This window comes from Toxorhynchites rutilus, chromosome 1 (genome assembly GCF_029784135.1).
Source record: "Toxorhynchites rutilus septentrionalis strain SRP chromosome 1, ASM2978413v1, whole genome shotgun sequence".
In the NCBI taxonomy this organism is placed as follows: domain Eukaryota; kingdom Metazoa; phylum Arthropoda; class Insecta; order Diptera; family Culicidae; genus Toxorhynchites; species Toxorhynchites rutilus.
This window is the reverse complement of record NC_073744.1, coordinates 27,930,318-27,955,113: the sequence shown is the minus strand read 5'-3', so window position 1 is coordinate 27,955,113 and position 24,796 is coordinate 27,930,318. Positions and strand designations below refer to the sequence as shown.

Sequence of the window (24,796 nt, the reverse complement as noted above, 5' to 3'; positions counted from 1 at the left end):
TTCCAATATTAAATGAAGCAGACTTTAATTATGTTTTCAAATATAATCGCCGATACATTCTAAATTAAACGAAAACTATTCCGTATTCAAGAATTTTAAAACTCCGGCCAACCTGAGTATTCCGTAATTATTATTTGATTGAGTTGTCTGAGAGTGCTTAATATATTTTAACTAATTAGATGGACTTCTTCACTGAAATCCATATTTTGAAAATAACTCACGTAAACTGTGAGCAATCGAGCTATTTCCTATGATCATATGACTTTTATAGTTACGGGCTATGCATAGACTTTCATAGCCAAAAACTATAAAAATTAAATACTTCCACAATGGCTGACTTTTCATGATATTAGGCATATGGGTTTTCTATCAAAAATAATTTTGCATAGATTTTGTTCTACCTCGAGAACAGTTAGTCTTAGAATAAAAATGTCTGTATAGTTGCAGTTGCAGTTGCAGTTGCAGAATGACGTGTAAAATCAATTTTTTGTATTACTTTTCTCGAAAAATTACAAAGTATTGGAATTTCGTCAATTCGGTCCAGAGGAGGTGTAAATTATTGCATGTGGTTGGATAAAGTATTTAGTATAATTCTTTGCTGTGGTGGCTGAGAGCAGACATACGACCGCAAAGGATTAATAAATGGCAGAATGGTCGATAAGAATTCTGAACTGAAATTGTATTATTTGAAAATCCATTGTGATTTTAAATCCATTTATTTTCATTAGATTGGCGTTTGCAATCACAATTAGTAAAGGTCAAGATCAATCTTTGAAGTTGTGTAGTTTATATTCAGATAGGGATTGATCCTCACCTGGTCAACTATACATTACGAGTTTCCGTGTTGGCAAACTAGATACCACAGCATAGCTGGTACAGCAGGGACAGCTATTAAAATTTGAACTAAAATAAACTTAAATGGAATGTAGGCGCAATTCAGTTATTTCCTTAATTATTTTAACTAAAAAAGGAAAAATGTTCACGTGTCAAAGAGGGGTAGGGGTTTTGAAAATGTCTACGCTTGTCCACGGAGGGGGAGGGAAGAGTCTAAAATTGTGCTTTTTCTATCCACGTGGTATATGGACATCCCCTAACATGTTTCTCCGTTACATCGAAAAAATGTTTGATACAGAAAATATGATACAATAAAGATTTTCGATTTCGTAATTGGAGAACATATGGGAATTGAATTTTCCAAATTTTCCCATTTTCCTTCGGAGTTTCCCGAAAGTTTTCAATTGTCATGTTTGTTTGAAATATGTGTAATATTTTTATGGGACCCTCTCTCTTCATTCCAGAGGAGGGAGAGGTGTCATACCATCATAGAAACATTTCTCCTTGATTAGTTCTCGAGCTATTCAGAAGTTTGTGTTTCATTTGTGTGGCAGCCTTCCACCCCTTAGAGAGGGTGTAGGTGTGTCGAAGCACCATACAAATATTTAATGCTTCCTAAAACCTCCATATGCCAAATTTAGTTCAATTTGCTTGATTAGTTCTCGTGTTATCCAACCCAACACCTAGTGACGATGTACTTGGATAGTTTCGTGAATTTGAAGATGCATAAAGCTCCTGCCCGGAAGCTGCTTGAAGTCCGCTTTAAAGGAGTTTTCACCTTTATGTTGGACGACAGCCTGGCGCGTTTGTTGTCTCACCGCACTGTTCTTTGTGGAACTTTCATCTTGTATTCGATATCTCGGCTTGAAAGTTTGGGTATCCGAAGTTCTGGCTTCTTTTTTTTTGTAGTCGCCGCAGGCTTCTTGGCAATCGTCTTAGAAGCCTGGATCATGAACACCCCACCTCAAATTTTGAGGAATTTCGCACAATCCCAATGTATGGAAGTATACGAAGCTGAACTGAAGAATAGTGTGAAAATGGTCAAAAATGCTACTTCAATGGACAGACACTGGAAAATGCAGCAGATGAGGTTGATCAGCAGCTTGTGCAGAAGTTGATGGCACGTATCAAGTGCAAAGTTCAAAGATATTTAATGAAAACAGAAGATATTCTTATAATAACGTTTCATTCTAAATCAGATTCTTATTCTAGATCAGATTCGACGAATAAACGAATCCTAGCACTGGTTGTATCATTCTTTTTTGTGCGATTACAGCGTACGGTAATGGGTTAGTAATAGATTTTTAAATCCGCATGTCTACAATTCCTGAAGTCTCGTACGAATGGCGTTCAATTTTTGCCTATTCTGATAAAATCTAAAAAAAAAATCTTCGAAATTTTCACAGTCTGTATCGATTAGAATTCATTCCTTTTTTGAACAAAATTAGATAAGAAATGTGGTATAACAAATTATTTCATCAATCTCGGTGCGATGCTTTCGGCTATGACTGCAAACGTGTTGGTAGCGCCCCGTATCATCACGTTATGTTTAAACATTGCACAATCCGTGGACGATGGATCAAAACAAATTCCCATGCCATATAGAAAGCAGCAGTCATCGTGATCGCGCACTCGCTCCTTTCAGCAGTCAAGTACGTGTTAATTTACTTTTTCCCGTTGTTTTCTATTTTTTTGCTGAGTACTCATTGCAACAAGTAGAAAATCAGCTTACAATGTAAGTATAGAGTGTAAAAATTTATTGAAAATCGCTAGGAGTATCATAATTTTGCTTCAGGTCACTTATGCGCAAATTGGACGTCATCATCTTTGGGGCGTCCGGATTCACCGGCAAGTACACGGTTTATGAGGGAGTGAAACTCCTCGCCAACACGAGCTGGGCCATTGCCGGTCGTACTAAGTCCAAATTGGAGGCCGTCCTGGTGGAAATGGGTCGTAAATCTGGCACAGATTTATCCCACATCCCGATTGTGCTGGCCGACGTGGATGACCAGCAGTCACTGGTTCGGATGGCCCAGCAATGCAAGATTGTGGTGAACTGCTGCGGACCGTATCGACTGTTTGGGGAGCAGATGATCAAGGCATGCCTGGAAGCTGGAACGCATCATGTGGACGTGAGTGGGGAGCAGCAGTTTTTGGAAGGGATGCAGCTGAAGTATCACGAGGCGGCGAAGCAGAAGGGGATCTATCTGGTATCGGCCTGTGGATTCGAAAGTATTCCAGCGGATATGGGGACACTGTTTGTGGAGAGAGAATTCGATGGGGGTGTTGTCAACTCGGTTGAATGCTATGTGTGCACCAGGATGAAGCGAAAGTCACTGTTGGGGGCGATTCACTATGGAACGTGGGCATCGGCTGTTCATATGATCGCAAACATGAAGGAGGTTGGCCAGATCAGACGGGAGCTGTTCAAAGTTAAGTTGCCCGAGCTGTTTCCTAGGCTGAAGGAACGACCGGCGATCCATAAGTCGAGTGGAAACAAGTGGTCGCTCCCGTTAGTCGGCCCAGATCGATCGTGTGTTCTGAGAACGCAACGGTTTTTGTACGAGACGGAGAGAAAAAGACCAGTGCAGATGAGGACTTACATTTCATTCGGGTGGGTAAATAAGTTATCTCACAAACTAAATATACTCAATTGTTTTTTGTAGAGGTGTGGCGGAGGCGCTGGTGGTTTCCTTTGTTGCGATCGTATTCTGGCTACTGGTAAAGACCACCTTCGGTCAACAATTGCTCCTCAAGTATCCACGAGTGTTTTCGTTGGGTTTAGTTTCCCACCAAGGTCCATCAGATGAAGCGATGAACAATACTCATTTTTCGATGTACTTTGAGGGACGTGGCTGGGAAGAGAACCTATCGGATCCCTTTGATAAATATGTGTACCCTCCCAACAAGATCGTACGAACCAAAGTAACCGGAACAAACCCTGGATATGGTGCCACCTGCGTAGCTCTGCTGCTATCGGCAAGAACTATTCTGAAGGAGACAGCCAAATTGCCAGGAAAGTATGGTTCATTTCATCGTTACGTTCTAAGCATACGTCTAATCCTATTGAATATTCCAGCGGCGGTTATCTGACGCCGGGTGCAGCATTCGCCAAAACTAATCTGATTGCCGAGCTTTGTGATAATGGATTTACATTCGAGGTGCTGTCAAAATCAAAGATTGAGCGAAGTAACGAGTGATAACGTTAATATTCATTCTAACTAATGTTTCTCTGTGTATTGGTTTTTGTTATACTTTAAACTTGTTCGATAAACTGATCATGATTGTTTGTTTACCACAAAACGCAGCCTAATTAGTGGCACCTGGATATCATTAGAAAGAAAACGCAATCAAATACATACACCCACTCCACATCGAACATTATTTTTTTTTCATAGATTCGACTTTTTGTGAGAGTGGATAATCAAAAAAGGAACGCTTGCGCAAAGAAGGTTCGGTGTTCCTAGGAATGAGGTAACAGACACATATACGTGTTTCAAAACTATGTATAGAAGAATCTTCACAAGCATCCGCTATCCATGGATGTGTCCCATTCACGCTTGTTGAAAGTTGCTTTTAACATCGGCACGCTGTTCCGTTCAGTTCAAACCCACGTGAGACGCGATATCGAACGGTTCCGGCGTAAAGGTGCCACATTGATAGAAGTGATTTACAAATATTGGATGTGAAATTTCGTTTATTGGTTATAGGATATCGTGAATGTTGTTGAATTCGATGTGGCTTAAGCATTGTTTATCAAGTGCCTTATTATTGAGTTATTGAAGCTATTCTAGAAAATGTACACTTTATTGCAGTTGTATTGAATGCCTTCTTTGGATTTTTGTGTAGCAGCTACCATCGTAAACATAGGCCCAATGAAAGCGATATGGTAAACAAACTTTTGGCAGGGAATTACGGAATTCCATTTTTTTCGGTTTTCGATTGCTAGACTTGTTGTAAAACGGAATAATTTGTGGTCAGCAGCAGTAGCTGTTGCTTGGTTATGGCGAGTCACAACAAAAATATGATACATCATATGGCCATCCACTTACCGAGATACAAGTACCGAGATAATGATAAAATTACCATCGAATGCAGTGTCGCTCCACCTATCCGTTCATGTTGAATTGATGGGCGCAATTGTCCCGTTCGGAGTCAGGGGTTGGTAAACGAGCGTACAGGCGTGTCTGTGTGGTGGAAAACGGACACTATGTTGGCATGCAGACAGCGTGCGCCATCAATTGAACTGGAATAATTGACCGTCGGCCAGTAAAGTGATTGTTTGGATACATTTATGTGAAGTGAATTGCTCTCGCTAATCGCCTACAGCTATGCAACGTATGAAATATGTACGGAAGTGACGTCGCTAGAAGCTAATAGTTTCGTTGAATACAAAACGAGTCAATTCCTTAAAATCACCAGTCAAGTTCAGTGAATTTTCGTGAGTGAAATGGGCAGTTGGAAAAGGTGAATTCGACACGCCACGACGACCATTACCGCCCTTCGGTGGTACTTGCACCTCGAACCTGCACCCGAATGAACTCGGTTGATGGCTTTTGATCTCGCGTGACCATTGACTTGAAAGGGTCACACACACATCGCGGAAGGTTTGGTTGTTTGCTTCCGATGGGGCGGGAAAACCCACGCTAGTTCGACATGATTCAACTAAATGCTTTTGCATGGTGTGGTCAGTTTGGAATACGGTGACAAATGGAAAATAGCGCTGGATATGACCGTGGCCTATATTATCGGATACCCGTGGTAGTTGGTTTTTTCTGTTGACTTTGTTTGTTCAAACAGTTGATTATTTGCGTGTTTATTAGGAATTTAAACATGAAAAATGATTACTTTTGTAATGTTGTTTTTTTCATAGCGTCATTGCCCACGCCAGGTAATCAATTGGGTGAAATCGTTAGAAATTACAATAGAAATTCTTATATTTACTATTCTTTTTTTTTGACGTAGGACGTCTCTCGGAGGTACAAGTTGGAAAACGAAAATCGATCGCATCGCGAAAACTGTTCAATTTCAAACGCTCATTGCCACGTGGGCTAGATACAAATTGAACCCCTATTGAACGGACAAGAGCTAGCATATATAGATTTTCGTATCAATCGATTTGAACACTTCATAACAATTCATTACTCTGAAGAAAATATTTTATTTTATGAAACTAACTATCGAATAATTGAGGAATTTTTAAAAAAATCAAGCATAATTTCAACGAAAATCTGAAAACGCGTTCTGGTTAGGGTCACCATCTGTGGGGCGTCCTGTTTTGTTTTTCACAGTCTAGCCTTTGTCCTGATTTTCAAGAGAAATTCAATGTTGCAGAATCAGAATTATTTTCAGTGTATTATGTTTTTGAGTAATTTTTTTTATTGAAGACCAAAGTTTTGTGAGCATAGAAAGAGTAGCAGTTGGATCTTCCACAAGATCTTTCATCTGTTTTCATTTAGAGATTTTATTTCACTGGCCACGGTGATGTTTTTGTGCTTTGTCTCGATATTCTAAGTTAATTTTTTGTAATGTCTAAAAGAAAGTGTCATTTTACCGACGAATTGCCCCAGAAATACCCGGTTTTCACAAAAGAACTTAAGGATTATGAGGCCAACGCTGCATATGTTGTTGAAACAGAAGTTTGAATTAACAATGAAACTTTACAGGTAGATCTGATTAGGAAATGCATGTCCAAAAACCGAAACATTGTCAGAATATTTGATTGACATCTACTTTCAAATCCATGCTGAACTATGTGGTGCAGAAATCCAGTCAAGCTCAGATAATTAGGGTTGCAGAAGTAATTCTTACGTTTCATACCCGTGGCTTGTACTTCGGTACTATTGCACTTGATGTTTGATGATTCTGAAACCGCCAGAAAATCTCCTGTGTTCGTAAAAAGGCAGAAGGCATCATGTTCGGAGTGTTTTCACCGCATGGATCGCCCAAGAAATATGTAAAATATATAAATTTCACGTGCTTTTATTTATTTACTAGCTGACCCGGGGCTAGCTATTTATTTACTAGCTGACGTGGCTCCCGTGGTCGAATGGTTAGCGTCAAACCTAACATGCCGGGGGTTCGGGTTCGATTCCCGTTCTGGTCGGGGAAATTTTTCTTCAAAGAAATTTCCTCTGACTTGCACTGTGGTCACGCGTATTCTAGAGCTTGCCACTCAGAATGCATTCAAGGCGTGTTATTTGGCATAGAAATCTCAACTAAGTACTAATGAAAATGACGCAAGTAATACTACGTTGAGACGGCGGAGTTCCTCTAGGAACGTTAGTGCCATATAAGAAGAAGAAGAAGAAGAAGCTGACCCGGGGAACTTCGTCCCGCCCAGATTTTTTTTTATATGAACTCTTCCGAACATTCACGTTTTCTTACCGAGTGAACGTTCGTGGGTTCAATCGCAGAACTCCCCATTGATTGATCTGTACAAATTCCATTAACTATAAATTTCCCATAACTGCTACCAAAACTCACCACTAAAATATAAATTTATTTTCAGACATGATTTTCGCTGAAGATTTTTGGTTCACTTGCAAATAACATGCTTCTCCGTTGAACGTTTGATACAGAAAAGTAAATTTTCATTCATAATTTTTATTTTCCAACTTCACACGAACACGAAGCTCAATTCCGCAAACGCGAAATCCAATTGGACTAACAACAATGTCATAGTGGAACTAATGAGATTTTTTTTTCAAACTTTCTCTCAAAGCTTTTCAAGAATTTCTAAACTTTTTTTCACCATAACATTGGTCTACGGGCAGAGACGAATACAACAAAATATACGTCTCAAATCGGATCATTCCTTCCTCGAGTTTTACGCATCACATTTGGCCTTCCATTTATATTTATATATATAGAAGATATAGGAGTACGTTATTTTGCCTGAAAATCCATTTCCACTTTTGAACAAAGATCAATTTCGATAGCGCAAACACCGAATGGACTAACGACGCTTATCATGATGTAATTTTCGAACATATGGGAATTTTCCCAATTTTTTTACCTTCCTTCAGAGTTTTCCGGAAATTTCACGATTTTTCTCTCCACTATATTGATCTACGGGAAGAGACGAATACAAAAAAATGAAGAAGCCTTCCATTTTTATCTACATAGACTAGAAATTATTTTCTCAGTTGCTCATTCGAAACGAATACTGGCTTGTGCAATAAAATATGCGTATGTTTTCTGCTGGTGTGCCTCACACATATCACATGTTTTTGAAGGCCGAGAGTTTAGTTTATGTTATTATTGTTGTTGCTGGAAGCTACAACAAAATCGGAGAGTTCATTCGCCTCTAGTTTAAGTATTCCAAATGTTCCTTTTCAAGCTTCTATGTTTCTAAACATAATCATTATGAACGATATAGCAAGCTGTGATAGCTCTTTTACGGTAATCATTCGGTAACTGAACCAGAAAGGAAGACCAGTTATCGACATTCGCTTTTTAACTGATTCACGTTGATCGTGAAATTAAATAAACAAATGGTTTCCTATGGTAGTTTTGCATTGAGTGCGACAACAGATATGTTATATAATTTAGGGACATATAATAATGTCAATTTTTATAACATCCCAAGTTACATTCGAATGCCCCTTACAGTAAATCTTCAAATTGAATATGGCGTCAATTGTTTACGAAATTCTGGTTTTCAACTGGGCTAAAGCCAGTACAACAGCAGTCTATTTAAATCAGGTTTAGTTGTCGAATGATTACTGTACTCAATCGAGGGTCGCATGCGAGAATCGCATACATTTGTGCATATCGCTAGGTGTGCAGTTCCTGACGAGAAGTGGAACTGCATCGCAAACCGAAGCAGCTATTCTAAGCTAAGCTATTCTTTTAGGACCCCAAATTATTATCAAAGAGTTACTGATGAAATTTTTCAATCCCAATCAATATGTAATAAATAGTCTAACATAACCCTATGTAAGCTATGTGGTTGTGTCTCGGTAATTTTTAATTGTAATTTTGATTGATACCGTTATCTCCTATATGATTGAATCTGATTCGATCGATTCGATGCTCCCGTGTGGGATTTCTTCTGTTTACCTTTTTTTTATATATTTGTGCTGGGTCATGCGGATAGACTCGGATGTCGGATGTCAAAAGAGATCCAATAATCAGGAGGGGAAAAATACAATTATCCACTACATAGATAAAGTATTGTTATCATAGGTAAAATAAATCAAAATTCATAAAAATGAACGAACTATCTTTTTGCATAAATTAATACTAGCGTTCGGAATCAGAAAGATCTAGCTGATATTTTGGCAGGAGCTGATATTTCAGTATTATTGAGATAATTTAAACTAAATATAATACAATTTTACTTCCCGACAAAATTTGTAATTTTTTATGTGTTTTCAGACGTTTTAAGAATATTTTTCTTTCATGAAAACAAAAATACAAATTACATATTCTATTCGAGTTCATACAAAAGGCAAAAAAATCAGGTTCAATGAATAATACTAAAATTACCTTACTTCGGCTATCGTGCCACCTGAATTTGGCCTTCATTGAACACTTCACTGAAGCGCTGTGCTTGCTCAGCTGATTGGATTTCGATTTCCAGTACTGAGCTTTCTGTCGCTACATTTCGTGCAATCTGTAATTAAAATATTCTGAATGTATCAATCAGGATTGTATCATACAAACAGAAAAACTACCTTTGATATTTGGCACAAAATTTTGGTGTTTTGATCTTTCCCCGGACCAACTGGTAGATTTCCGCATGGTTTTTAACAATTTTCGGGATTTCACACTCAGATTCTGTGATGTTGTCGCAGGATAATTTTCATAGAAATACGTTGTTCCAGTTCAACCGAGAAGGGAACCTGGTGAAACTTCGAAACGCCTTTTCAACAATTAGGCCGATTGTCGAGTAAGATGACTACGTCCATCACCAACACATAGCGCAGATTCCTTTGCCGCTATATTCGTAACTACACGGATTTCATTCGGGAAGATCCTAATCCAGACAACATCGTAAAATCTGAGTGACATGTGACATGACATTCCGAAAATCTTTAAAAGTAAATGAAAATTTTGCAATACTATTAGTTTATAATAATTCAACCATTGCACTTATTCCACGTACACGGGAACCCTTGTTCGGAATAAGTTTGTCGTCTCCACGAAAACCGACCCAGTGCATTTTTAAGAATGCATCCGAGGGGAAACGTTGGAAACTTACGTATTTTTACTCATATTCAGACAGTTTTTCACTAAACAACGTATTTTTAATCACACACTTCTTCGATCTTAGAAACATTCGACAGATAGAGTGAAGGGAAAAAAAGTTGCAAGATAATTGTTTCGCAAGCAAAATGCACTTGAAAAAATATTCCATTGACTTCGCATGACTTAGGATTTGTGTAACGTAGCATAAGTTTGTTTCAAACATTCTTACCCTCAATTGCCAATCGCCTCCTGAGGGTTTGGCACAATTCTGAATAGCATATTCATCACCTTGGGGAGGCGATCTGGCGTAGTGGTAACATTCATGCCTCTCACGCTAAAGGTCACGAGTTCAATTCTCACTCCCGACATTCTTCCAAAAATGGAAGTAAAAGTGACGAACCAGCCAAATGAGTTGAAAGTCATTATAATACAGATTAAAAAAATATATATATATATTCATCACCACCCTAATGCTTTTCACACAGATGCCTCATCATGCTCGGGTTGCTATATCTGGCATCCACTGCGTAAATTTTTTTTTTCGTTTTCGTTTTTTTGAAATTTATTCTGAGGTCAATGTAATGGGAGCGAAGTTTAACGAGGACAAGAAATCGAGCCTGCCCAAGCCGCCAAGATGACGCGATCCGAGTCGACCGACGACCCGTTGGAAGGATCTCCGACCGAACTTTAGCAAGCGTCTAACGGCATATGTTTATATACAACCATCCCATGCCAAACCGATATAGTGCTTCTCAGATTTTCGTGAAAAGTGGTAAATTTTCTCTTTAGCGCAAAATATTAGTATTTTATTTCTTCATCAGTGGGTCCATTTCCATTTTAGAGTGGTCCGTTTCCCCTCCCCCTTTTTTTTCAAAAATGACTTTTTTAGAAAATTTATTTTAAAGCCAATTAGCTAGTCTTTTGAAAAAAAATAGAATTTTCTTTTCGTGATTATTGATTATTGATTATTCTAATTTGGACTAGAGGGCGCTATATTTTTAATTTTTTTAGAGCTAAGTTTTTGCAAATAATATATCCAAAAAACAAAGATGTGATTTTTGTCTATAAATAACGATTACAATCTGTAATTACGAAAACAAAATCCATTTTTTCGTCGAGTTGTGATATTTTTTCAATTTGATATATCGATTATCTGATTCGATCCAGTAGTTAAATAGCTATGAGTTTATGAAAAAGCAATTTTTTGACTAAAGGGAAATTTTTTTCTCGGACCATCCGTTAACTTTGAAAAATTATAACTCAAAAACGACAAACATCACATCTCTGATTTTCGTTTAATCCATCCGACCCATCTCAAATAACAGTGAAACGTTGTGGGTCATTGAGGACATTGATCATTTAAACAAATTTGCATATTTTTTTTTTTTTTTTTATTAAATCGTTTATTTTTACAGGCTCAGTTACATAAGTTTAAAGGAGCCAAACTCCTATCTGTATAGTTACAAGTATACATAAACATTTTTTATTAATTCTAATGTTAATGAGGTAGAGAACCGATTACTCGCGGCTTGCTCGAGTTTAGAAGGGTGACATTTTGTTTCAGGAAAAGGATGGGATATAAGGATATGTTGACAATGTTCACACTCACATTCGCACTCACATTCATCATACTCAATTCTTAAGCCTATCTTATATCTAACATGTATTTACATTTCACCTTATTCTATTGTTAGTAAGAAGGGATTTGATTTCTCGCGAAGGAAAAGGAAAAGGAGAATATAAGGATATAAGGACAATCACACACGAAGATCGATAGCTTTTAGGAAGACATATATTTGGGACATGTAATCAAGGTCTAACCGAGCCAACACATCTCTCACCGGTACATTGGGCTGCCTTCCTCTAGCCCGAAGAGAGTTTTCTAAATTCGATCTGGCAACAAGATACTCCTCGCACGACCAAACAACGTGTTCGATGTCGTGGTAACCTTGGCCACAAGCACAGATATTGCCATCGGCAAGATTAAAACGAAAGAGTAGCGCGTCTAACGAACAGTGATTGGACATGAGTCGAGAGAAGGTGCGAATAAAGTCCCGACTTAAGTCCAGACTTTTGAACCATGGTTTGAGGCTAACCTTAGGGATAATCGAGTGAAGCCACCGACCCAATTCATCTTCGTTCCACTTACGTTGCCAGTTAACGATGGTATTTTTACGGACTAAAGAATAAAATTCATTGAAGGCGATTTGACGCTGATAAATATCGCCTTCAATTGCACCTACCTTTGCCAATGAGTCAGCCCTCTCGTTACCCGGAATTGAGCAATGTGAAGGGACCCAGACAAAGGTAATGACATAACAGCGTCTGGTTAAAGCACTCAAATTTTCTCGTATTCTCTCAAGGAAGTACGGCGAGTGCTTTTCCGGCCTCACTGAACGGATAGCTTCGACAGAGCTAAGACTATCCGTTACAATGTAATAGTGTTCAACAGGTCGTGAGGCGACGCTGTCCAGCGCCCAATGTATTGCTGCCAATTCAGCAATATACACAGAGCAAGGATTCTGAAGACTGTGGGAGGTGCTAAAAATTTCGTTGAACACTCCAAATCCTGTGGACTCATTCATAGAGGACCCATCAGTAAAGTACATATTATCACAATTGACACGCCCATACTTTGCATTGAAGATCGTAGGAACGATCCCCGATCGATGATAATCTGGAATTCCATGGATTTTCTCCTTCATGAACAGATCAAAATGTACAGAGGAATTGATGTAGTCAGGAAAACAAACACGGTTGGGAGTATACGAAGAAGGATCAACCTGCATGGAGATGAATTCATGATATGAGCTCATGAATCCTGAATGAAAATTTAGCTCGATAAGCTGCTCAAAATTTCCGATCACCAATGGGTTCATAACCTTACACCGGATGAGGAACCGAAGCGATAATAAATTGAAGCGATCTTTTAGTGGGAGTAGGCCTGCCAAAACCTCGAGACTCATGGTATGCGTTGAGGGCATACATCCCAACGCAATACGGAGACAAAGATACTGAATTCGCTCGAGTTTAATGAGATGTGTTTTGGCAGCTGATTGAAAACAGAAACTGCCATACTCCATCACTGAGAGAATAGTTGTTCGATACAACATTATAAGATCTTCGGGATGGGCTCCCCACCAGGTGCCGGTAATTGTACGGAGAAAGTTTATTCTTTGTTGGCATTTTTTACTCAGATACCTAATATGGGCCCCCCAAGTACATTTGGAGTCGAACCAGACCCCAAGATACTTGAATGACATAGCATGAGTGATCGGTTTACCCAAAAGTTGAAGCTTTGGTTTTGCTGGTCTATGCTTCCTAGAAAAAACCACCATCTCTGTTTTCTCCGTGGAGAATTCGATCCCTAGCCCAATGGCCCAGGTTGAAAAATTGTTCAAAGTATCTTGTAAGGGTCCTTGCAGGTCGGATTCGTTTGATCCTACGACAGACACCACTCCGTCATCTGCAAGTTGTCTTAGGCTGCAATTTTGTGTAAGACAATTGTCGATGTCGCTTACATAGAAGTTGTACAAAAGGGGGCTTAAACATGAGCCCTGGGGGAGGTCCATGTAGGAGACCCGATTTACTGTCGAATCCCCGTGAGAAAAGTTCAACTGTTTCTCACAAAGCAAGTTATATAACATATTATTCAACAGAGGCGGCAGACCCCGAGAGTGTAATTTGTCTGACAAAACCTCTATTGAAACAGAATCAAAGGCCCCCTTTATGTCCAAGAATACTGAAGCCATTTGTTTTTTTTTCGGCGTAAGCCATTTGAATTTCTGAAGAAAGCAACGCAAGACAATCATTCGTCCCCTTGCCCCTGCGGAACCCATATTGTGTATCTGAGAGTAGGCCATTCGTTTCAACCCATCGATCAAGGCGAAACAAGATCATTTTCTCCAACAATTTCCGTATACAAGACAGCATTGCTATTGGACGGTACGAATTGAAGTCGGATGCGGGTTTTCCGGGTTTTTGAATAGCTATAATTCGCACTTGTCTCCAATCATCTGGAACAATATTATGCTCCAGAAACCGATTGAATAAATTCAACAAGCGATGTTTCGCCACATCAGGGAGGTTTTTTAACAAGTTGAACTTAATTCTATCCGTTCCTGGAGCCGAATTGTTACAAGAAAGGAGAGCAAGAGAGAATTCTACCATCGAAAACTCGGAATCAAGATCGCACTTATCTTGTGGTATATCTCGAACAATTTTTTGCACAGGAACGGAATCGGGACAAACCTTCCGTGCAAAATTAAAAATCCATCGATGTGAATATTCTTCGCTTTCATTCAATGAAGAGCGATTTCTCATGTTTCGAGCCACTTTCCATAATTTTTTCATTGACGTTTCTCGTGACAAACCTCCCACGAAATTTCGCCAATAAGCACGTTTTTTCCCTTTGATCAAGTTTTTAAATTGATTTTCAAGGTCCAAATACGTTTGAAAATTCTCAATGGTTCCATGTTTCCGAAAAGCTTTAAATGCGTTCGATTTATCCTGATAAAGCTTGGAACATTGGCTATCCCACCATGGATTGGGAGGCCTTTGACGAAAAGTGGAGCCTGGGATGGGTTTCGTTTGAGCGCGAACCGCGCTGTCATATATCAAACGAGAAAGGAAGTTATACTCCTCCAATGGAGGCAAACCATCTCTGGAATTGATGGCTAGAGCAATTGCGTCCGCATATTTTTTCCAGTCAATGTGTCTTGTGAGGTCATATGCCATGTTTATAGATTCAGAAGAATTCGAACCAATAGTGATGGAAATTTTGATTGGCAAGTGATCACTACCGTTGGGGTCCTGGATTACATTCCACTTGCAATCTAACGATAGTGAATTCGAGCAAAGCGAGAGGTCAAGAGCACTTGGGTTAGCAGGAGGTTTAGGAACACGTGTTGTTTCCCCAGTATTCAAAACGGTCATATTGAAGCTGTTACAAAGGTCATATATCAACGATGAACGATTGTCGTCGTACTGTTCCCCCCAGGCAGTTCCGTGAGAGTTGAAGTCTCCCAAGATCAATCGTGGCTCAGGAAGGAGTGAGCACATGTCAACAAGTTGCTTGCGGCTAACCGCAGCTCTCGGAGGCCAATACAAGCTGACAATACAAAGGTCTTTGCCTCTGATGTTTGCATGACAAGCAACAGCTTCGATCCCCCCAATAGGTGGAAGGTCAATTCTAAAAAATGAGTGGCACTTATTGATCCCCAATAGCACCCCTCCGTATCTGTCAACACGGTCCAAGCGTATAATATTAAAATCGTGGAAAGAGATATCATCTCGCGAAGAAAGCCAAGTTTCGGACAGAGCAAAAACGTCACAATTGAAGTTATGAATTAAAAATTTGAATGTATCCAATTTAGGGATAAGACTACGACAATTCCACTGTAAAACAGTGATATCTCCGACCTCTCTATTTGAATTAGACATCAAGAGAGATAATCATTGCAAGGAGGGGCCATGTTTGCATCAATTGTTGCAAAATTGTCTTTAATACTGGAAGCATTGAAATGACAATGGTTCTGATGGAGTCGGAAACATTAAAACACTTGAAGATTTGGTCCAAAAGGTCAGACAACTTTATAAATCCCGATTGGGGAGTTGAGCTGGACGGAAAAATAGGGACATTTGGGGTTTTTGATGTCCCCTCGAGTGCTGGGTCGTTCGAAGGTGAACTATTCCCACGGAAGCCAGGAGGAACCTGATTTTGCTTGTCCGCTGCACTCGATTTTTTAGGCATGCTAACAGGAGGTATAACCGGAGGGGCTTGTCCTTGAACTTTGGGAGTGGTCACATTTTTGCGCCGGGGATTCCCTTGGAAAATGAACGGTGTGCCCCCGTTAGCTGTGTCCGCTTCCATTTCGTCAACGGGTAACGTGGCGAAGACATTTTGTGTGATGATTGGTTGTTGTTGTTGGGCCAGTGGAGAAGCGCCCTTTAAAATAACCGCAAAAGTGCGTTTCGAGCGTTCCTTCAAAGAGCGCTTCTGTTTCTCCCAGCGACTCTTGTAAGTTTCACAAACTGAGAGCTCGTGTGGGGATCCCCCGCAATATGGACATTTATGCTCAGTCGCACTGCAGGATTTCCCCTCATGTTGCTCTCCGCAAGTGGCACAGCGCTCCTTGTTGGCACAATAATCTGAAGTGTGACCAACTGACTTGCATTTTTGGCAAGTCATGGGCTTTGGCACGAAGAGTCGCACAGGCAGTCTTAATTTGCCCACCATGACGTAGTCAGGGAGAGCGGAACCAGCAAAAGTTACTCGAAACGAGTCTGACGGCGTGAATTTAGTTTTTCCCTTTTCTTGGGATACTTTCCCTAGTTGGCGGCTGTCCAAAATTTTAACGCCCACCAACGGGAGTCTTTTAAATTTACCAACTCCTTCCTTTATCATTTCACACGTCAGACCCGTTTCAGTTATCACCCCCGAGATTTCTACGTCATGGGACGGCACGTAGACACGATACTCTAGGGAGAATCTCTCGTCGATCACAACTGCATTTGCGTGTTTCCGATCACTCACGACAACACGCAGTTTGTTCGGTCTAACCTTAGAGATTTCGACCACGGAGGAATAATATCTTGCCAGATCTTTCGAAACCTGAATGACATTGATGGATTTTCCGTTCGGTTTGGGCCGGAAAAAAACAACCCATGGGCCAGCTCCAGGTGAATCTTCTGGATAGACCTTGACACGAGGAGAGGAAGCAACTGAGGGGGAGGTCGAGGTCGATTGTTGAGCGGGAGCGGGATCAGTAGGGCTGGGAGGCAAGTTCGGGAGTTGAGCGGAAACGGGAGCGGGAGAATGAGGGGGTGAAGAGGAAAGGTTTGCAAATTTTCTTGAGGGAGGCTTGTTGAGGTGAGTTAACTCTTCCTGTAAAGAGACATCTTCTGAGGGGGGAACGCGTTTAAGCGACTTCCCAGCACCCGTAGCTGGGGAGGGGGAGACAGTGGATTCGATATCCATGTCAACGCTTTCTTCACCTTCTGCCATTTAAAATGGCAGATGTACACTTTCTTATAATTTTTGCAATTTTTTTTTATAATTCCTTAACCTAATAACCTTAACCTATTAATTTGAGTATACTTATTATGCACACCAGTGCGGATTATTTATAACGGTGCTGCGTGTTGATCGTTCGGTACAGCTGAACCCGTGTATCGCACCACGCGGTGATGATGTCGAAGACGGTGCTACGGCGATAACACACCAGCACTCAGCGCTCGCGTGCAGCGTTTCTTCCTCTCGCTTGTTGTGTCTGCTTCAATGAATTCACAGGGAATCCCGTTAGTGTCCAACACTCACTTCACCAGCCACGAAAATAACGGTATCACTTCAACGATGGACGATAACGATATAAAACCGTCCGGCGGCTTCGAGCATAGGAAGACGAATGGGATTTTCGTTTGAATAATACTATTTGTATGATACTTTCTAAGTATCTAATGAGATTTGCATATTTGAAATATTCAAAAAATAATTAGACTACTTTCTGAAAAGAGCCAATTTTTTTTTTCAATTTTCTACAACAATTTATAACCTGAAACTATAATATCTACAAAATTCTGGTCAAAGGATAAAATGTAGGACATTGTTTGAATTTTCATAAAAAAATACCAAATTTTTGTTTTTCAAAAATGACACTGGAAAAAAAATGAAATTATTTTTTTACGACAACGTATTTTCTTAAAATTCTCAAAAAACATATGATAGTTCTTATAATTTCCGACAAGTCACCCATACATCGGAAGATTGGCACTTTCACAGGAGAAAAGTTTTTTTAACAACTTTTTCATCTTTTCTTTGAAAAAATGACAACAAACCCTCATTCTGTTTAAACTCAAGGTAGCTCTTGTAGACGATATAAATACACCGTCGATCTTATCATAAGTATTCATAAGTATCAGACAGCAACCCATTTTTATATATAGACAGATGGATAGGAAAATTCTTATTAAATTAATTATAGATAAATAAATGAATTCTGCGTCTGCCGTCACCGCATCAGTACATTTCATTAATGGTTGTGGATAGTTGAAAAACTCGGCCAAATACAACTTTTTTTAAATTTTTAACACACAATTTTCATTATCTTCTCCTACACTTTAAGCATATTCGCTGAACTAAATTTGTTTTTCATATTTATTCTTTCTATTCGTTTTTTGTTGTTTTTGTTTTTCTGGTATGGGACGTTTCATATAGCACATGGACACTGTCAGATTTTAGATAATTTGGTTTCTTCATAACTACATTGAGTCAGCCAGACCACTGTCGGCCGAATCGTGTCCACTCTCACCTGCGGGAGCTGTTGGGGGAGGACCGATAAACAACAGTCGGTCACGTGTTTCACGGCAGGAATCTCTCTAATTTCTCACTACCGGTGTCAAACCACCATAAAAATATTGATTGCACCCTATGCAAAATGCACCACATGCAACATTTGGTTCCATTTGCTTGATTAGTTCTCCAGTTATGTAGAAATTTGTGTTTCATTTGTATGGCAGCCCCCCCTTAGAGAAGAGGGTGGAGTGTCTAACCACTATAGAAACATTTATTGTACCCCAAAACCTCCATATGCCTAATTTGGTTCCATTCGCTTGATTAGTTCATGAGTTATGCAGAAATTTGTGTTTCATTTGTATGGCAGCCCCCCTCCCCCCTCAGAAAGGTGGGAGGAGTGTTGAACCACATTAGAAATGTTTCTTGTCCCCTTAAACCTGTACATGCCAAATTTGGTCCAGTTTGCTTGATTGCTTGATTAATTCTTGAATTATGCAGAAATTCATTTGTATGACATCTCACCCCCAACCATCCCCCCCCCTCAGAGAGACAGAGAGAGGTAAGGATTGTCTGTTCACCATGGAAACGTTTCGTGTCCCATAAAATATTCGCATGACAAATTTGGCTTCATTTGCTTGATTAGTTCACCAGTTATGTAGAAATTCGTGTTTCATTTGTATGGAAGCTCCCCCCTAGAGAAGGGCGCGGAGTGTCTAACCACCGTAAAAACATTTATTGTATCCTAAAACTCCACATGCCAAATTTGGAGAGAGGGGGGAGGGGTCTCAAACTGTCACGAAAACCTTCCCCGGCCCCAAAAACCCCTACATACCAAATTTCATGTTGATCGGTTCAGTAGTTTCCGAGTCCATAAGAATCAGACAGACAGACAGACAGACAGAAATCCATTTTTATACATATAGAAGAAGATGTATCCTAATCCGGTCTTTAAACACATAGATACACTATTTTCCACTTTTTCGGTTTGGTTTAATGGCCCTCTGACCGAGAAGAATGTTATCTGCCATCAATCAATTGAACACTTCTGCGGTCAAAGACACATTTAGTGCCCGTACAAATAACATTCCCGGGAACCTTTGTATTATTAATGTGGCTCAAACAAATCGTTCATTTCCGTTCCCTGCTGACCTTGTCTCAGCTGCGGAATCGCGTAAACATGCAAAGGCAGATATATACATGTTGAGAGAGGATTGCTGTTCCAACCGACCCACCCGAGCATATGTGTATCGATTATTCTGTCATCAATAATATAGCGGCCGATGAAATAATATTTGAATGCTGGGACAAGCTGCCACCTACGGGTACTTAAGCAGGGGCTTTATTGAATGAAGTGCTAAGATTATACGACATCTACGGATGACTAGGATATTGCCGCTTACAAACTTCCATTCGTCATCAGATTGTTACGCCTAAATGAATTATTATTTGTACCGATTAACATAGTTATTACCTTTCATACATAACTGGCATTGAATGGCACCATTGATTACCATATTTATGTTCTCCTGCCGTGTTCTCCTCAACAGGTCTCCGTGATGAATAAGCGTGCGATCGACCACAAAGGAAAATCTAAACAACTATAAAAAGGGGTAAAACCAACGAAATTACTGCAAATGGATTTATACGGCAATCTTATGAAGACGACATCCCTATTTTTGGACCTTAGTAGATCTGCTTTTTTCCCGCTATCTCGTGTTTGCGGAAATGCACTAAGCAGTGTCATCCACCTATCACATCAAATTCACACTCAAGCCGAATTTTGCTGGTGAAATGCGCTTGTGAATACTAGTTGAAGTAGTAGATATTAAACGCACCGAGAATGGCGGAAAACGTGAAAGTTGTAGTCCGCTGTCGGCCAATGAACAAGCGAGAACAGCAGACTGGGTGTAAGGTGAGAGAAATAACTATCAATATTTTGAACTTCGAATAGAATTAGCACAAACTAAAATATCTATCTCAAAGTTTCTACATACTTTAGCTTGCATTAGCTTCTCTTGAAACATGATCCAATCGGTGATTGATTTACATAGTTTTCAATGAAGCTCATATATGTGTATTTTCCGTATACCATTCCGTTCTTCCAGAACATCACCCAAATCGACAATTCCACGGTTAATCTGGACAATCCCAACGATGCGAACGCACCACAGAAATCGTTCAAATTCGACAGTGCTTACGGGTATGCAGCAACCACCGAGAACATCTACAGCGACATCTGTTATCCGCTGGTGGAGGTATAGGGTGAACTACACCTTTGTGACTCCAACTGTAGTATTTTTCCCGTATCTTCTTTCTAGAGTGTCCTCGAGGGCTACAACGCAACCATTTTCGCGTACGGCCAGACCGGATGCGGTAAATCGCACACAATGCAGGGAACCACCTATAATTTGTCCGCAGCGGATCCGAACAACGCCAACAACATCGGTATCATTCCACGCTCGTTCGAGCACGTGTTCGAAGCCATCGCGCTGGCCAGCGATGTGCGCTATCTGGTGCTGGTGAGTTACCTGGAGATATACAATGAAACCATACGGGATCTGCTGGCGGCGAACGGCAGCAGTCTGGCGATCAAGGAGGTACCGGGGGACGGTGTGACCGTGCAGGGACTATCGATGCACACCGTGCACGGGATGAAGGAGTGTATCGAGCTGCTGGAAATGGGGGCCAAGAATAGGATGGTCGGTGCGACGCTAATGAATATCGAAAGTTCCCGATCGCATTCCATTTTCACCATAAGTTTAGAACAGATGGCGGCGAGTGCGGGAAAAAAGGCTGTGATAAAGCGAGGGAAGTTGAATCTGGTCGATCTGGCTGGTTCAGAGAGGCAGAGTAAAACCGGTGCGACGGGGGACCGATTGAAGGAGGCGACCAAAATTAATCTTTCGTTGTCGGCTCTGGGGAATGTGATCTCGGCGCTGGTGGATGGTAAGACTCGGCATGTTCCATACAGGGATTCCAAATTGACGAGACTGTTACAGGTAAGGCAATCATCCCTGACCACTTTAGGGGAATTAATATTGTAAATCATCAATTGTTCACAGGACTCACTAGGTGGGAACACAAAAACTCTAATGATCGCCTGTATCTCACCGGCCGATTCGAATTACGATGAAACGCTATCCACCTTGCGTTACGCTAGTCGAGCGAAAAATATCGCCAACAAACCTAAGGTTAACGAGGATCCGAAGGACACAATGCTTCGCGAGTATCAACAGGAAATTCTACGACTGAAACAGTTACTTTCAAGTGAAGGAAAAGTGGTAGCTGAAAATGGTCGAACGAATGCGGACATTTCAACTGTTGACCCTACCGGCGCGTTATCGTTATCTTCGTACAAGGACGAAAAACGAATCCTAAAAAATCAATACGAAACGGAGGTTGTTAATCTACGCAAAGAATACGAGCAGCAAAAAACGGCAAAACAGGAACTAGTTAAAGATATAGAGAAAATCAAATCATACTACGAAGGACAAATGCAGGAGCTGATATCGAAAAGAAATGCCGAAAAGTTGTCGGAACCGGTGAGCGCAATGGCCACGCCTGTGGACCCAGTATATAAACAGGAAATATATGAACGGATCAAACAAATTAAAAATGCGCTGATAGGCGGTGAAAGAGCTAATGACATACAGCTCAAGGAAAAACGATATCGGAACAAGTTGGCTTCGGAGAAGCGTCTGAATGCGTTGGCACAAGCGATCAGTCGAGTGGAACACGGCGAAGATCGAAATCTGCTTCAGGGACACTATACCGATATCCAACATGAGTTGAAGGTACGCTATGAACAAATGAAACAACAGCGGAAACGGATAAAAGCTTTAGAGCGTGAGGTAACGGATATTCAGGGCGAGTTTCAATCGGAACGTGCTGACTATTTGGCCACGGTAAGACTTCTCGAGAAGAAAGTGCTCTTCTATGAAGCCGTGTTCCAGAAAGCACTGCCAGTGCTGAGAAAGGACGGACGGTATTGGAATTTGGAGTGCCTGGAAACGGACTCGGAGTGGAATGATGACTTGAAGAAATGGAAATTACCGGATGACACTCTGCTGCGGGTGCGCTTGCCGCCTGGTAAGTAGATGTTTTCAAACGTCGTTGTTACCTGCTATTGGAAAATATGTTTCAGCGGAAGCCACCCCTTCACCACAACCCACGTCACCATCTAAAACCGGTCGCGATAGTCAGACATCTTTAACCGCGCCGGGACGCTTGGAGCGCAGTTCAACGATGATCCTGGCTAAACTACCTAGCTTCGAGACCAATTCATCTGCTGGCGATTCTCGCACAAAGGAATTTCTCAGCAAAAGCACCAACAGTAATCCATTCCCCAAGATTGAGGACGTGGCGCTGGCCTACTTCCGTCCACGACGAGCAGCCGAGCTAGTCTATCGAAGTAGCTGGGGAAATTTCAATAAATGAAAGCGCGTCGAGAGTTTATAAACTTTGTACAATTTTGTTAGTTGACTCGATTTAGAGATTTCGATATTTATTAAATGAACAAAGATTATTTTTCCGCAATAAATATACAATGTTTCAAAGGGTTGTGTGTTTCAAATGTTAAAAATAGGTATATTTCTTGATCCGAAATGATAACACTTAATGATTCCATTCACTTAGTCAACTCAACAAATAGGTTGTTTCCAACATATGCTGGAAGTTCCATTGAGTATTTTTCTTGTAGTTTCGGAGGCACAAAACGCCCACCAAGATAGTGTTTTGAGTTAGTGAGATGCCTCGCGCACATCTTAGGGGCGGTCAGTGAAATCAGACAATCGGGCCTAATTGCATTTTCGCCTTGAGGACCATCTTCCACGTGCCAACCGCTCGGGATATCAATGCTGAAATGACAACTTGAAATAATACGACAACCAACTCTAAAACAGGGAGATAATTTCACCTAACAATCGGGACTTTAGTCTGCCTTAGGACATCCATGATGGGAGTAAACGATTCCCTCACCGGAGGCTTGAAGCTAAACCCAAAAAGTGCATCTACCACTAGACCGTACTCCTTATCGATCAGTTCACGCGAAGGGCACTGATCGATCACTTCGATTCCCATCGATTCGCACTGATGTTGTAGGTTAGCATACAATTCCCTGTCCGTTCGTTTTGGATAGTACACAAGTGGTTGGTAGTTCATCAGCACCAAATGGCGAGCAGCTACAAGCCCGTCGCCACCGTTATTGCCGGGACCACAGCAAACCAGTATCTTGTTCTTGATGCCCCTGGTACCGTAACAATGGACGATTGCGTGAGCACAGCTGAGGCCAGCCAGCTCCATCAGCTGGTCAACGCTAAATTTGTATTCGTTGAAAAGTTCCTCATCGACGCTGATAGCTTCTCGCTGGTTCAAGTATTTCATCCTGCCAAGGGTGGCAAAGGTTCTAACAGGCGACTGTATGATTACAAACAATAAAGAGGGATTTGATGGCGAATAATGTTTTATTTGGAGCTAAAATATACACGGTAAATAGTTCATACCGTAATGAAGTCAATTCACAGTTTAACTTAAAAAAGTCTATAAAACATATGGTAATTATGAAATGTTTCATGAAAATTTCATTTTGATTTATAAAAAGGAGTGATCTGAAAATAAATTGTATCTTCATGGCTGATACTGATAACATAAATTTGCAACTATTAAGTGGTCTTCGACAAAAACCAGCGTCATGCAACAATAGCATAATTATGTTGAGAAAATAGTAAATTACTCTTACTTACTCGGAATATTGGTTTCAAAAAGACTCTATTAAAGGATATGAAATTTCGAAATAACATAATTTCACCGGTTTGTTTTTTGTTCGTTTGTTTTGCTCAATGCTGTGCAATATTGTAAAAATAGGTGGGTTACATCAAGGTGCTGCAGAACGTAAAGCCGTGGGATTTATTTGTCGTGAAAATTTTCAATTTCAACATTTGCCTCGTTCAGATAGGTTCAGATAATACTAAATAGTTGCTAAAAATAAGTATATGTTTATATTTTATTTTTTAAATGTGATTAAATGTTGTGTTGAAACAGTTTCTTTTTTCATTCGTAAAATGAAAAATACTCAAAAAATCTTCATGTTGCTGCTTCAAACATCACAGAAAAACTTGTGCACTGCTTTTGAGGCTTTTTTAGTGCTCTCAAATACTCTGTGTGATGACATGCATCCTAGCTCAGGTCTCATGAAGAAATAATCTAAACGCGAGATTCGTACGCCAACTACAGAGGACATACGTCTATGGAATCAAAGTTATACACTAGATATCTCAGCCATGCACCACAAATTTCCTGTCGTATAGCGCTCGATAACTGACAGAATCACACCTCACAAGCAGGCGAAAACCCGTTCCGTTCCGCCACTCATTCCAGGCACGCTCCTCAGCACAAGCTGACGAAGAACGACCAACGGTGCGTTCGAATTAAATGATTCATATACTAACAATCCTCTTCACACTTCAGCGCCTCTAA

At 40.5% G+C, this 24,796-nt stretch overlaps 4 protein-coding genes across 11 annotated transcripts in view; 2 read left to right on the top strand and 2 right to left on the bottom strand.

The window, feature by feature from the left end:
- LOC129766193 (osmotic avoidance abnormal protein 3) overlaps positions 1–22,876 on the top strand; it is a 31,770-nt gene extending 8,894 nt beyond the window's left edge. Inside the window, exons 1-6 of one of the 8 annotated variants that reach the window (XM_055766724.1) lie at positions 4,370–4,482; positions 19,870–20,234; positions 20,428–20,577; positions 20,641–21,321; positions 21,385–22,411; positions 22,467–22,876. In XM_055766724.1, the coding sequence (XP_055622699.1) occupies positions 20,163–20,234; positions 20,428–20,577; positions 20,641–21,321; positions 21,385–22,411; positions 22,467–22,759 (2,223 nt within the window). In that variant the 5' untranslated portion in view covers positions 4,370–4,482; positions 19,870–20,162 and the 3' untranslated portion in view covers positions 22,760–22,876. The other 7 variants (XM_055766705.1, XM_055766728.1, XM_055766719.1 and 4 more) reach the window with 7 other exon arrangements.
- Positions 1–24,084, bottom strand: part of LOC129766248 (saccharopine dehydrogenase-like oxidoreductase) — a 39,442-nt gene extending 15,358 nt beyond the window's left edge. The window contains exon 1 of the mRNA XM_055766771.1: positions 24,064–24,084. The gene's annotated coding sequence lies outside the window, so the exon portion shown is untranslated. The remainder of the gene's footprint in view (positions 1–24,063) is intronic.
- On the top strand, positions 2,394–4,137 carry LOC129766240 (saccharopine dehydrogenase-like oxidoreductase). Its single transcript, XM_055766759.1, has 4 exons — positions 2,394–2,569; positions 2,630–3,448; positions 3,501–3,854; positions 3,914–4,137. Exons 1-4 carry the CDS (start codon positions 2,409–2,411, stop codon positions 4,032–4,034), a joined length of 1,455 nt encoding a protein of 484 aa, XP_055622734.1. The 5' UTR covers positions 2,394–2,408; the 3' UTR covers positions 4,035–4,137.
- On the bottom strand, positions 22,882–24,204 carry LOC129766256 (NAD(P)H-hydrate epimerase). The gene is made up of 3 exons (XM_055766774.1): positions 24,064–24,204; positions 23,238–23,737; positions 22,882–23,178 (listed from the first exon to the last, which is right to left on the bottom strand). The coding sequence occupies exons 1-3, from the start codon at positions 24,118–24,120 to the stop codon at positions 22,950–22,952; spliced, it is 786 nt and encodes a 261-aa protein (XP_055622749.1). The 5' UTR covers positions 24,121–24,204; the 3' UTR covers positions 22,882–22,949.
- Between the last annotated feature and the right edge of the window lie 592 nt (positions 24,205–24,796).